The sequence below is a fragment of the Triplophysa dalaica genome, chromosome 25 (assembly GCF_015846415.1).
Source record: "Triplophysa dalaica isolate WHDGS20190420 chromosome 25, ASM1584641v1, whole genome shotgun sequence".
Lineage (NCBI taxonomy): Eukaryota > Metazoa > Chordata > Actinopteri > Cypriniformes > Nemacheilidae > Triplophysa > Triplophysa dalaica.
The window spans coordinates 2,815,155-2,830,151 of NC_079566.1; the positions used below are offsets into that span (position 1 = coordinate 2,815,155).

Consider the following 14,997-nt stretch of genomic DNA (forward strand, 5'->3'; position numbering starts at 1 on the left):
AGTTATTGCCACCGTATCCTCCTGCCAGGACTCTCAGGTGACAACTTGCTTGTGTCTAGGTACAGGCAGGCTTTCTACGGTGTGCGGTGGGGCATTCTGTATTTTAGGTCCGAAATAAAAAAAAACATCTGCCAGTTATCATCGTGCTGTCCCTCCAGACCTTCAACTCTCAACTAAAAACTCATCTATTCAGTACTCTCTCAAACACTTTACATTTTTCCTGAACTTCGCACATATAGGCAAACTGACCATTTTTTGATGTAATTGTATGTCCTTATCTATTTGTGTTATCTATTGTCTGTCAATTAGTTGTTGATATTTCTCTTGACCCTGTTTTATGAATGTCACCTGTTTTTGTGATCTGTTGTTGTTAACTATCTGTAGATATGATGGCTTTTTTATTTTATTTTACGACTGTGTGAATGTTTCTTTATGTGAACCGTCCTTAGGTTCTTAAAAGGGGCTTTATACATAAAACATATTATTATTATTATAATGTGTAAAGGTGAAGGTGAAGGTGTCATTTGTTCCTGCCTCCATAAAACTGTTGAATTTTACTTAGAAAAGTGCACTCATCGCACAATAGCACATAACTGGGTTTTGTGCTTTACATATTTTGCATTTTATATTTATATATTGTGGTATTGTAATGTATATCCTTACTGTGTTTTATGTAGAGCGTGACTTTGCCAAAGAAAAATTTCCCTTCAGGGACAAATAAAGTTTGCTTTACCCCTTAAATGAAACATCAAATATTATTAATTATTTAAACAATTATTTTTAATATAAAATTAGATCTGTCCCATTTTAAATTTCTGTAAATTATTTTTGTAAATATGGGCTATCACGTTTTACCGGATGTAAATTTGAATACTTTGATGAAATGTTTATTTTATCTTAACAAAACAACATTTTTTCTATATTTATTTGTGTTTAATGTTTTACTTTGTTTTGATTCACTGTATAGTTTTTATCGTATGCCGTAATGTTTCTTCTTGGAAATTAAAATAATCTATAAATATTGGATTTTCCACCTGACCACATGGAATAGAGCACCAAAGCTGAAAAACTGGAGCATAGAAAGGTTTTCTGGATTAAGAAAACATTTTCCAAACGATTAGTCTACAGTCTTGCAAGGAGAAGAAAAAGTTCTTGATATCTTGAAACCTAATCAAAAGGAATCGTGAAACCCATTGGGCTTGTTAAGCATACATTTAATTGCACGTAGAAACTCTGTTGCCAGGTTTCACAGACAAGGCTCGAGATAGTCCCAGACTGAAATGAAATTTAAAATGTCTTCACTGAAAATAAATTGCACTGACAAATTTTAAAGTATGTCACTGTTTTAATAAACATTTTAATAAAAGCGACTTAAATATCCTAATTTTACTACGGCATATTCCTGGTTTAAGATAGGCCTTGCCAGTGAAACCGGGCCTGTGTGTCCTTTCATGAGTAACTGAAGATGTTACTGAAGATCATTTTTTATGATTTTGCAATGTTATGTTAAATATGTGGGTTCTTAATATTGATCACTTAAGTGACTTTTAATGTCTGTAATGCTTTTGTCTGCAACAATAATGTAAAGTCATTACACTGCATATACGATAACAATAAACTTGAAGTATCAGGGGTGTACACTACAAATAAAAAAACTGTTTAGGACAAAATAATAATAAATTGAATAGGTAAACATTAGCAAACACTGCACAAATGTTTTTGTGTATAAATGAAAGTACATTAGACTTTGTGACAGTTGCTGTATTCTAAATGTCAGCGTTGTGACTGTTGTTTCGGAGCAGTGTAGTCATTTTCAATTTTATGTTGTTTCAATTTGTACTTCTCTGGTATCTGACTCTGACACTGCTTACATCATACTATATGACATCACAACAACATACAACTTACTAATGACCAATTTTCAAGTTTTACCACTTTATTATTATTATATATTACTTTCAGGCACAAGGCTGAAAATTTAAGTTTGTCTTAAACTTGACTAATGTTCTTGAATTCGATCTTTGCTTTTATTTTCTGTTTTTGGGAATGTGAACAATGCTTGAGGAGGATCCAGTGACTGTGTGAAGTGATCACAGCTTTAGGTTGTATATAAACCAGTACGACAAGTAAAATACCAGTTTTTTTTTCAAGGGTTATTTCTTAGGTGTTTGTTTGAAAGGTATTGATTGGCTCAGGAATCGGAAACAGTGCTTTATAGCACCTCTGTCACACCAAAGAACCTCTGAAGAACCGCTGAAGAACCACAGAAGCACCAAAATGCTATAGAGCACTAAAAGTGGTTCCCTCATGATCACGAGTTAAGAATCACTTTTGGTGGTATATACCACATTTTTTTTGCGTAATTTTAAGCTCTATTTACCAACATTTTTGTCAAGGAGATGATTTCAGGTTGTCATATTTTGGTCAGAAGTGTATGACCCTAGATGTGTAAGGTTGCCTTGGTTTTAAAATTTGTTTTTTGGAAAGGACTGCTACCAGAAAGAAGACATCATTTGACATGTGTCCTAGACACTTCATTGACCTAAACCCAATCAGAGTATGACATCGTCTCTTCTGGATGAGCAATGTCATGTTGTAAGTATACATCTTTAGTGCCCCACCCCTTTAGCACAGTATAAACACACATATTCAATTTTTTCTGTATCGCATTGACGGACAGGAGCTTTTCAGACGAAGCTGAGACTCAAAGACCAAAACCACCAAATATTAATAATGGACAACAAAAAGCATAAAATTGCATAAATGCACACAATTTGGCAAATTATGTTTGATTTGATCATCAGCACTTGCTGTACTCAACCTATTCAATCTTTACTAAACCATCTCTTGTTACTGTGTGTTTCCCAAGCCTAGATTATCAAATCATACGAAAACTCCACTATGTTTGCGTTCCTCTAAGTCTGCACTTAGTATGTCAATAACCTAAATAGACTTTTACTTCAGTTTACTTTAACTGCATTAGTGTGTCGAAAGGTAGCAAACACAAAATCTATTGTCTTGTGAGTGTCAGAGTGTCAGTTAGGACAGTTAAGATCATTATGGAGCTTTGGTGCCATCTAGAGGACACAACACAATTTTCTTCTTTACATTGTCATGATAGCAACACATGCAGATATAAATAAAACACCAAAACATATACATTATTGGTAATACACACAAGGACACCATTACAGATTTAATTGAAAATTAACTACCTTACATTTACTTACCATTTTGCCTTTGGCCAGCTGGAAATTATTGGGTTTGTGATCATTTCATTACATTTTAATCCCTGTTCCCATGATATATTAAAGCTCATCAGTAAACAGGCATCTGATCCTGTAATGCTCATAAAGAGATAGTAATAGATAGCATGAACATAGGCACAAATCGCAAACAATTCACTCAAATAGAGGAACTCTTCTTTGGAAATAAGAAAACGTATTATAAAAATACCCTGTTGAAGTTACAATAAAAGTTTTTTTATCATTGATATTGGGGTATGCTTGAGTTTTTTTAAATCTCCCAAATGCTACAATTTTTATAGCAGGCTGTCTATATTACAAACTTTTAATATAGTGAAAGAGTAATTTACCATGCAAGTCTGCAGTGGTGGTTTAGAAATATATTTTATTATTGAAATGAAGTAAAAACAATCAAACTAAAAACAATCTGAAGTTTCCTGTACAAATAACTGTCAACAATAACACAATCAGCAGTACTACAAAACAACTTTTTATTAACACGCATCCTCTTTGTAACTTTACAACATTTTTAATATAATACAATAAAATCGGTTTAAAATTAGTTCACATGTCATCATGAAAATGCTTCAATTCAAGCAAACATCTTGTATTCTTGGTCACATGTAGGCTATTACATTTTTATAACATTGAGGTCTGACAAAAACTGAAATATGGAAAGTTCATGAAATATACAAAGTGTCCTTCCACGTTCTTCAAATCCAAAACGGAAAAAATTAAAGGTTTTCAACACCTCTGATTCGCCGAGCGAGCTGTATATCACGTGGAAACAATGTCACCCTCTTGGCATGAATCGCACAGAGATTGGCATCGGAAAACAGACGAACCATAAATGCTTCTGCAGCCTAAAGCAGAAAATTCATGCATTTTTACATAATGTTAGTGTTTGTTTTTAAACAATGTTAGCCTTCATTAAAAACATCCAGATGCATAACATTAGTAAGTAAAAGGTCATAATACATCAACAGGAATTGCCATTTGAAACCCACGTTACTTCGGCAACACTTCTGAATATAGTATGAATATAGAATCAAACTATTCCATCGTTTAGATCACAAAACAATGTGCAAACATGTATTTGGAAATAAGTTAGCGCTTCGTCACAAACAATGGCCACAAAATGTCAAACAAAAACCATCACCTACCTCCTGTAAAGCCATTAGAGCATACCCCTGCCACATTAAGTGATCTCGACTAAATGTCTGACACACTTCTCGTACCTGTAAAGTAAAGAGCACAGGTGAACAATGTCTGCATCACTCTGACATCTATTTCATTTACATATTACACGTGACATAAATGCATCTAGCAGACCTTTATCCAAAGTGCAATCCAGCTTTACATCTAATCGGTACACATATTTAAGGCAATAAATAAAGGTAATAACAGACTTTCAAACATAACGTGCTGGATGGTGCTTGTTCAGTTATTTTTCTTACAGGCCTGTCAGAGAGACTACAGTGAATACTCAGAATGAGAAAGTGAACCATACCAGTCGTGAAAACGGGCCCTTGCGCAACAACAGATCTGTGGATTTCTGATATTTGCGGATCTCCATGAGAGCTCGCGTGCCAGGTCGAAACCTGCGCTTCTTGTGTGGGGATGGCTCTAGATAAGACAGCACATAGAGGTTGGTGACATTACCATTTCGGTCAACACATTTTTGCACACTTCCAGTTGTGATTAAAATATGAAAACAAAGTGTCATGCAAAGTTGATGTAGCAAATGTAAATGTGCACACCATCTTTATTTCATGTCTGGTGTAATTAGTTACATGGCCAAAACCATTTCATTGCAGATGCACCCATGATATCTGTCAGAGAGAGAGATCTCACCTGAGGGTCCGCTGGTGCGCCGGGTTCTGGATGGTGGTCCTGGTGGAGGAGGAGGAGGGGCAGGTGGAGATCTACGCTTGGGGGTCGATGGCTTGCGCTTGCTAGCTGATTTATTGTGCCGCATGTCCAGACAATATCAGGTTATATCAGCATTAGTCTGCAACACATTCAAAACTCTCAGTTAAATATAATGCAACTGATGCAGTTTTCTTGGAGAAATAAAAGTACATTATATTATATTATGGTTAAACTATGGTTACTATATTGAGACAGTGGTCAGTATTTGGTCACTACGGGTAAACCACACTAAAATGTTGACATTAGCTAAATCATTGTTATTTTTCTTAAGTGTTTATACACATAACATGATTATAACAACAAGTTTAAATATCTGAAAACATGACTCGAATAACGCAAATAAGTTAATGTATCACGTTGAATGACGACACACTAGCATTTAAAACACACGCTTTAGTTTAAAAGCACACAAAGTCTTCATAACTGCACAAAGCTTAAAATCTCACTCTACACAAACACAATCTTTATGCTCTATATTGCGCACTTTTTTACATATAAACATGTGTCCGCCACATACAGAAGCAGATTTACCAGCGCTGAATCCCGTAGCTGTGAAATCTTCTATCACGCACGAATTCAAACAATGCTGTGGATCAGCAACTGAAGCTCTTTGTCCAATGAGGAAGCCGATTGACACGTGACGTCACACAGAAGCCTTTTTGATTGGCTCTTTTCCTATACCAATGTACCAATTTTACGGTCTATGGAAGCAAGAGTTCAAGCACCGAATAAAATTGATTGCCATCTTATTAAAAATAACCAGTTTAAAAAAATGGATAGAAACGTAAACTTTAATTGGTCAAATAATCCGGTGGGGTTAAAGTAAAAAAAAGCCTTTTTGTAACTAAATCAGTAGCAATTTAGTTAAACGAACCTTTCGTAAACGTCAAACATAAAAGTCGATAAACATCCCAAAGAGAATCCAAGTCGCGTGATATGAAGACTCAGAATATATTAAGCCAATCAGGGGCCTTCACATTTGTAAACAGGAAGTCCTCTGTGCCGTTGCTACATACATTAAATGTGCTGTAACGTAGCCTACTTACTTTTCACAGTAGTGTGAATTCTCTGACATGATCGTGATTAATTAACTGTTCTTTATATACTGAGTTAATGAAAACTGTAATGTACACCAAAGGACTAACGTTAAACCTCTTAATAACATTTTTGATTATTATTATTATTGTAAGGTTAGGTTTAGGGCTGGGGTACGGTGTGCATTATCAAATGTAATTTTTGGGCAAGATTTTGCATCACTTCCGGCCGTACCTGTATCCCTTCTAGCCATAATATTTTAAATTGGTAAAATGTGTCATTATTTGTTCATCAGTTCTCGTTGCTTACTAGCAGATATCACCAGTAAATACGGCAAATTGACTTAATTTCTAAAATTCGGAATTAACGAAAATACGAGTTTTTTGGGTAAAAAATTGCAATTGAAATCGTATTCGCAAAACAGATAACTCTGCTCGTTATAATGTTAAAATTGTGTTTTATTGTTTTAGAAAGCTGTATCTTTTGGTTATTATTGCTAAATACAACCCAAATTTAGTTGGATTGATATTACTTGGAATGGACAATAAAAAACATGCTTTCTGGAAAGATATACAAACGAAGTTACTTGTTTTTGAAAATATGAATTCTTCCATTTTAACTTTGGGAATTTAAATTTCCGATGATTAAATCCATAAATGGCGCCTCACATGTAGCGAGCCCTGAAGGAGAACTTCGGATATGGAGATGTGAGGTAGGAACCATATTGGCGGAACTCGAGTTCTGTCGTATGTTTCAGGTCGAGTGACGCGAGCGAAGGATTTGTTTCCGGTACGTTACACGCGCGTATCCATCCAGTCTAATCTAAACAGTGGCTGAATATATAAAGTGAAATTGTGTGAAAATTAATAAATCACAATGGAAACGATTTTAGAGCAGCAACGTCGATACCATGAGGAGAAAGAGAGACTTTTGGATGCCGAGGTGAAGGAGATGCTGACAAAGAAAAGCACGGTAATGTATTAAATGCGATGCTAACACGCTAGCAGCTAAACACAAACACTGGACGCGACATTAACCTTAGAGTTATCTGAACTGAGATTGGATAAAACCTCTGAACGTTGTTTATTTAAACAACATTTAATCGTTGACACCACTCAGGCACATTGATCTCTGAACCAGTTAACGTTAATACTTGTATCTTAATTCTATCCAATAATAGACCCAGTGTTTTTTCACGGTATCTTTTCCTTATATTGATGCTTAACGTTATGACTAGAAGTGGCGTTGTTTGTAAAACTTTTAAGATTAAGAGCCAACAAACCTTAAGCCAAACTACTGTGTGTTAAAGACTCCGAAATGACAACAATATGTACATTTCTGACCATGTTTTTCATGATTCTGTGTTGTTGTGCGTCAACAGCTGCGAGACCAGATTAACTCGGATCATCGAGTCAGAGCGATGCTCGACGTAAGTGTCATTCATTCATTCATCTGACACGCACTCATTTACCTCCACGGTCACAGTTATGATTGTGGAACAAATTTAAGTTCATTTAATTTACGTGTATTCTGTTCTTTAATGTAACCAGAGATACATGGAAGTGAGCGCAAACCTCAGAGATTTATATGAAGACAAAGACGGGTAAGACTTTTTCAAGGATCCTCCTTGACATAAATACAACTGCAGGGAATTGTTTGATCACATTACTGCGTTTTTCACTGTCAGAATGAGAAAGGATGAGCTGAACGCAATATCAGGACCAAACGAGTTCGCTGAGTTTTACAACCGCCTCAAACATATCAAGGAGTTCCACAGAAAACATCCGAATGAGGTAACGCGCCGTGGAGCGAATGGTGACATAAAATTGATCTCTCAGCGCTGAATTCATGCTTGTTTTGCATTTCAGATCTGTGTGCCCATGTCAGTGGAGTTTGAAGAGCTCATGAAAGCCAAAGACAATCCTAGTGAAGAGGCACAAAGTATGTTGTGTATATTAAAAACTATAGTGCTTGGACAAAACTGTTTCTGTGATGTACAGTCAGGTGCAATGCTTTTTATTGTTGTTGACATGGTCTAACTTTCATCATCTGTGCACCTGGCAGACATGGTGGAGTTCACTGATGAAGAGGGTTATGGACGCTACCTTGATCTGCATGACTGTTATCTTAAGTACACTAATCTTAAAGGCGTAGAGGTACGGATTGACTTTCCTTTGATTCATCCATCGCACATTTAGATAAGATATCCTTACGACCCGATCTGTGGTTACCTTCTAGAAACTGGAATACGTCACATATCTGTCAACGTTTGATCAGCTTTTTGACATTTCTAAAGACAAGAAAAATGCAGAGTACAAGAAGTAAGTGATGTAGGTGATTTAAAATTCCACCGTGATGTTGTTCAAATGAGATTCAAATGTGTGATGTGTCCTGCTGCAGGTATATGGAGATGTTGTTGGAGTACCTGCAGGAATACACAGACCGCGTAAAGCCCTTACTGGACCAGAATGAGCTGTACGGGAAGATCCTGCTGGACTTTGAGAAGAAGTGGGAGGGCGGAGCTTTCCCAGGCTGGCCGGTGGGTTCTGCTTTAACAGCACAGTTCTTATGAAATCCAGCTGAGAAATCACCAGTCACTCACAGATTTTGGCTTATTCGAGGATGCATTTAATACGGGCCTGGGCAGTTACTGTTTTTGTTGACCAGGTGTCTAGAATGTAGGAATAATCTCTGCAATGTCGCAGCTGAAATAATAATTACATCATTCAAACATTTGAATTGAGGTGATGAGAAGGCCTCTTCCAAAGCCACGTAAACATCCATTGAGTTACATACAGGAAGATATGTAGATAGCAGAAGATATGTTCATGCTGCATGTCCCTGTGTCATATGACTTGAGTAAATCTCTTCCTGTGTGTGTGGTGTAGAAAGAGGCGAGCAGTGCGCTGACCCATGCTGGAGCCCATCTGGATCTGTCTGCCTTCTCTTCATGGGAGGTCAGATATGTTTCTTTGTACTAATGCTGTTATTGCGGAGATGTGTGAGGGATGTCAGAGTGGGTTTCTTAATATGTTTTTTTGTTGTTTAGGAGTTGGCATCTTTGGGTTTGGACAGATTGAAGTCTGCTCTGATGGCTTTGGGCCTGAAATGTGGAGGGTGAGGATAAACACGCCTTTCATCCTGCTAGTGTTTGGCTGCGCTCTAGTTAACACGTTTGCAGACTCTTTCAGTCTGGTTTTCAAGTCGTTCTTTATTATGTGTGTGTTATGTTTTTGCTGTGCATGTCATTTTGTGTGATTTGTGTTTGTAGAACACTAGAGGAGAGAGCACAGCGTTTGTTCAGCACTAAAGGCAAATCTCTGGAGTCTCTCGACCCCTCGCTCTTTGCCAAAAACCCCAAAGCCAAGGGACCAAAGAAGTAAGTGTATTCTCCTGTTCTTTTATGTAGGAACATTTATGAACACAAACACACGCACAAAACAGTAAGAGTGAAGTGTAGATCTATGGAAAACAAAGAATATCTACATATAATTATAAATATAATCAGAGAAAAATAGCACCAAATGCTGCTGGTGCCACTTATTTTAGCAGAAATAAGGCTCACCGTAAAAATAAACACAAATATATGCCATTTTAGTATAATTAAAACTGTTTAAGTTTCCCACTGGATCACTGTGTAATGTTATTTAAACCTGTGGTAACATTCAATGCAATATAAAATACATTATAATGCATTAAAAACCTTTAGTATGACTTCGTGGACGCATCAGGCGTAAGTCTAAAATATCGACATTTTGACACTTGCCAGAAATCAATGTGGTCACGGAGAGGCATGGAAAAGTTGTTGTGATTGGTCGAAGTAACCAAATATATTTTTTTGCCCCATAAAGGGTTAAATTAGTGACGGAACAATTTCTCAAATGTTTTGTTGACAGAACATGTGTGACTTATGAGCAGCTTTAGTCGTGTGCACTTCTTAAATGTAACTGTGATGTCTGTATGGCTTTTATTTACAGAGACTCGGAGCGAAACAAGGAAACAGCTTTTCTGGAAGCTCAGATATATGAATATGTGGAAATCTTGGGGGTGAGCAGGATTATAATGTTCAGTGTCTTCTCCTGTAATAGGGTGATTCTCAGAGATGTCAAACAGGATTTTCTTAAAAACACGTTCCCTTTATATTCATCTATAACAAGAAATGACATGTTTAAAAACATTCATTTTAAAACATTTACTGACAGCTTAACACAAATTTAAATCCTTCTTTTACAAATAAAGTTCTTAAAAATTCTCATAAAATTAAAATCTGATAGCATGTTTTGATATTTTGTGAGAATCTCCCAATAGACCTTTTCACAAGAATGAAAAACTGTATAATTGCAAGCTAAAGTTACTTGTTCTGCAGATTTCAGACTAATACATTAGAATTCATGGTCTCATTACTCATGTTTGTGTACAGTATGATCGTTATGTTTTCAGTGACGTCATGTGTCAGATCTGACCGCTCTAGTGTTGGTGTTGCAGGAGCAGAGACAGTTGACCCATGAGAACGTTCAGAGGAAGCAAGCACGTACAGGAGAGGAGCGAGACGAGGAAGATGAAGAACAGCCCAGCGAGAGTGAGAGTGAAGATGATGAAAATGAAATTATATATAACCCTAAAAATCTGCCACTCGGCTGGGACGGCAAGGTACGCATCATTCTATTTCAGGACTTTCATTTACACAGCCATAGTCAATCTGATTATATTGCAGTGCAGTAGGGATGTGATGAGAGTCTTGTGAGAACACAATTTCCACAATTTGGGATGAAGAGCTAAGCAAAAAATTGCGAACATTTTAGTCTTATATGCTACTTTAAAATATACCTTTATATTTCTTTAAAAAGTCTAAAAATCTCATCTTGTGAACCCAGTCTCATCTCATTAGATAAGTGTTTCGTCACACTTCTACAGTGCAGTGTTATAAAATGACCAACCTCTGATTGTTTGGATGTTTGTCAATACTAAATGAATTTCTTAATGAATGCATTTGGTTTAAAATTATTTTTCAAAGGAACCATCAGTGAAACCAGTGTTCAAGATTCAAGTTTTTAAGATACAAATTTATGTGAGAAAGAGTGGAATGATTTTTTGAAAACCAACATCCAAATTATTTTGGATTCTTTAGTTTCTCTGTGATCATGGACTTCTTTTGTGCAATTGACTGTCTCTCTCTCTTGTGTTTAGCCCATTCCATACTGGCTGTACAAGCTGCACGGTCTAAACATCAACTACAACTGTGAGATCTGTGGGAATTACACATACAGAGGACCCAAAGCGTTCCAGAGACATTTTGCAGTAAGTTTCAGACATTTTCTCATCACATGAGAGCTCAAGCTGCTGCTGTCAAGGATGTCATTGCTTCTAAGAATAGTTCACCCAAAAATTAACTGTATGCCATAATTTACTTGCCTTCATGCCATCCTAGCGGTGCGGGTTCTCCTTTCTTCAGCCGAAAACTATTGGAGTAACAATGATCCAATCCTGGCTCTAATACATGTCTCATGAAGTGAACTATTCCTGAAAACCTTTTTCTCCCCATAACTTCAATTCGTATATGTATTAAATTGCTTCTTACCTAATCTGGGCCACATCCACACGTAGAGCTTTCATTATCTGATATTTTTTTCCTTTTCACGGCTTCGTCTCAAGAAATATCTATGAAACCACAAAACAATGTAGTATACACACGCCAAAATTAGTATGTGGTGTTGTAATTCTGAAACAAAGAATAAAAACGCAGAGAGTATTTGGAGCATGTTATCTGGGGTGATGACATCATCGTGTCAGAAAATATACATTTACATCTTTTTGCATTTGGCAGACGCTTTTATCCAAAGTGATTTTACATTGCATTGTATTATACATTTGCTTCTGACTCTGTGCAAACCCCTGGGATCAAACCCATGACCTTGGCATAGTGCCATGCTCTAACCACTGAGCCGCAGGATCAAATATAGGGAAGGGCTGTACACACAAAAACACAAGGGTGGCGTTTTCACATTTCTCAACTCTGGGACCCGGTTTTAAAAAAATCAGCCGTTTCAGGCTCCCCAAACTCCTAGTGTAATATAGGAAATATCTTTGCATTTCAATGATCTTAATTCCTTGTCCGGTGTTTTGAAAGAAGAGTTTTGTTCCAAAATGAGAACTTTTTTTTCAAAAACAATGTTGTAATTGTCGTAAATGAATGCAAAATATATATACAGGAATGCAACAAGAGGCTTTGCTTAAATGGTTTGTGTGGTTTGAGGTTGTGACTGGCCACTTCATGCAGGAATACTGAGCTGATCTGTTTTCTTGATTTCAGGAATGGCGTCACGCTCATGGCATGCGCTGCTTGGGTATTCCAAACACCGCCCACTTTGCCAACGTCACCCAGATTGAAGATGCAGTGTCTCGTGAGTATATGACCCCTTTAAACATCAGATGTGCTTTAATATGACATAACACGTTTTACTGCTTGACAGAAGCTTTTAAAGTCCCTCTTTCTCAAAATACTTTGTTAAAAAAAATGGAAAAATCCTTTTTGAAGATTTTCCTGATGGTAACACACGTTCTTTCTATATTCTTTCATATATTTATGTAAATGATCAAGTGTGTTAATATACAATTATATATGTTAAAACTGTGCTAATAACTAGAAACGACTAATCAAGTAATAAAGATGATCTGACGGTTCTAAGTGTTTATAAAATAGCCGGTAACCCACTGCTTCTTGGGGCTTATTGCTTTGATAAATTGTGCACTTCTAATGCTACAGGAATTTAGTAAAACTTGAAAACAAATGAAGTCGATCTCAGCTATACATTGTTTAACACATTTGTACAACCCTCTTTTTTGTTGTGTAGTCTGGTCAAAGCTGAAATCACAGAAAGCATTGGAGAGATGGCAGCCAGACACAGAGGTAAGAAATAGTTCACATCCACTTTCATTCTCTTTTTTTTTTATTGGTCGTTGATATACTCTACAAGTCTTCTAAACTGGAACATTTTGGTAAAATGGCAAATAAGTGCAGACCGTTGTAGTTTTGCTTTGGTGGTTGAATCCATTGATGAAATGTGGTTTTGGGGTTAAATTCTGAGAGTAAACCAGATCTTTTTTTTTTCGTGTCTTGCAGGAGGAGTACGAAGACTCCAGTGGTAATGTGGTCAACAAGAAGACGTATGAAGATCTGAAACGACAGGGACTTCTGTAAAATGCCACAAAGTAGAATGTTTGACATTGTTGCGTTGTGAATACTAGTACATGAGCATTTTTAAATATTAGAGTCCTCTTTCAGCACAGTGTCTTGTATTTTTAATGATTTTTGTGTTTCATTTCCCAATTTTCTATCTGCTATCTCTAGTTTGAGATGTTTTTTTTATTCAATAAATTACATTGTCAACATAGTTGTTGTGTTTTAAGTGATTGAAATCTTTATCTAGATGTTTTGTGCATTCAAAATAGTAATAAGATGTGATTGATTCTGAGGCTGTGGTGAGATTTAAAGGACAAGTTCACTGTACATTTTTTTGATAATTCACTCACCAACATGTCATACAAAGCCGTCCGTGTGTTTTTTTTCATCTGTCGAAACAAATTTAAGCTTGTGATGAAAGGTTTCTTGGGTGCTTATTCATATAATGCTCTTCAACGGGGAGCTTTTGGTTAAGTTCAAAATATCAGTTCGATCTCAGCTTCAAAAGGCTCTACATGACACCAGCCCAAGAATAAGGGTGTTGTCTAAAAAAACGAATAGTCGTTTCCCCCCCCAAAAAATTAAGTTCCCAGATAAAGTAATACTTTTTAAACATAAATACATGAGTTGCACTGACCTCTGCGATCCACGTCCACGACTTCTGTATTACGTAATCACGTTGGAAAGGTCATGCATGACGTAGATTTCAAAAGATTTAAACATCCCTGATATGCACACGGACTGACAATTTTAAACAATAATCTTGCACAAAGACTAACTCAACATCCAAGAACATTTGAACAGTCTTTTTTCTCCACACTCGTGAACACTGGGTCGGAACTTCTAGAGGCCCTCCTATTGCAAGCCATATATTTATGTTTTAGAAGTATATCACTTTTATTGTTTTCTTGGAATAGGACTAATCCTCTCGCTAGAAAACACCCTTATTCATCAGCAGGTGTTGTGTAGAGCCTGTTGAAGCTGCCATGGAACTGAAATTTGGACCTTGATCAACAGCTCCCCGTTGAAGTAAGAATAAATAAACTCACAGACACATATGTGGGTGAAAGAACTATCATGAGACTTTAATTTGATAGTGAACTACTCCTTTAATTTAGAGCAGTATGTGCCCGTCAGCCTGCTTCAGTCTGTATCTATTTTAGAAGGATAATAGGTAGTAGATTCTGTGAAAAGCTCCGAAGTGCTGATGTCTGAGAGTGTGTATGTGGCGTATAAGAGAGGAGTGCTTTTGCTCTGGTGTTTCTGAAGACTGAAGTGTTTGATCCACACAAGTTGGCTGCTGTATATTCTAAAGGTGTTTTGTTTTATAGTGGGTTGTCCAAGTGTGCTAAATTGCTGCTCTTGAAAGAAATGACATGAAACATAGACCTCTTTGCGAGATGTAAACACTGCTCAATAGCAGCACGTACCATTTAATTTGTTTAATCCAAAATAAGTATTTTAGGTTTTTCGTTTAACATTTTGATTTGGTTATAAATGTTCTGTAGGTTGTATTTTATTCAAACGTTAGTGCAGTGTTAACTGAAACGGGAAGTTGTTCTGTTTACGTTTTCCAAAGTGGTCTATAAAACCTCCAAAAGTCTA

General features: G+C 36.5%; 2 protein-coding genes across 4 annotated transcripts; one reads left to right on the forward strand and one right to left on the reverse strand.

The window, feature by feature from the left end:
- Window positions 1-3,613: 3,613 nt before the first annotated feature.
- On the reverse strand, window positions 3,614-6,047 carry LOC130415993 (histone H3-like centromeric protein A). 3 transcript variants are annotated; one of them, XM_056742048.1, is made up of 5 exons: window positions 5,662-6,047; window positions 5,100-5,256; window positions 4,756-4,871; window positions 4,409-4,483; window positions 3,614-4,108 (listed from the first exon to the last, which is right to left on the reverse strand). In XM_056742048.1, exons 2-5 carry the CDS (start codon window positions 5,221-5,223, stop codon window positions 3,980-3,982), a joined length of 444 nt encoding a protein of 147 aa, XP_056598026.1. In that variant the 5' UTR covers window positions 5,224-5,256; window positions 5,662-6,047; the 3' UTR covers window positions 3,614-3,979. The 3 variants fall into 3 exon arrangements, with proteins under 3 accessions (XP_056598026.1, XP_056598025.1, XP_056598024.1); XM_056742047.1 differs by having other exon boundaries at window positions 5,709-6,045; XM_056742046.1 differs by having other exon boundaries at window positions 5,695-5,893.
- Window positions 6,048-6,953: 906 nt separating this feature from the next.
- Window positions 6,954-13,603, forward strand: sf3a3 (splicing factor 3a, subunit 3). The gene is made up of 17 exons (XM_056742045.1): window positions 6,954-7,184; window positions 7,594-7,641; window positions 7,763-7,815; window positions 7,900-8,005; window positions 8,081-8,153; window positions 8,277-8,368; window positions 8,451-8,533; window positions 8,613-8,751; window positions 9,101-9,169; window positions 9,262-9,329; window positions 9,484-9,591; window positions 10,190-10,259; window positions 10,698-10,862; window positions 11,400-11,510; window positions 12,523-12,613; window positions 13,064-13,119; window positions 13,333-13,603. The coding sequence occupies exons 1-17, from the start codon at window positions 7,089-7,091 to the stop codon at window positions 13,408-13,410; spliced, it is 1,506 nt and encodes a 501-aa protein (XP_056598023.1). The 5' UTR covers window positions 6,954-7,088; the 3' UTR covers window positions 13,411-13,603.
- Window positions 13,604-14,997: the final 1,394 nt, after the last annotated feature.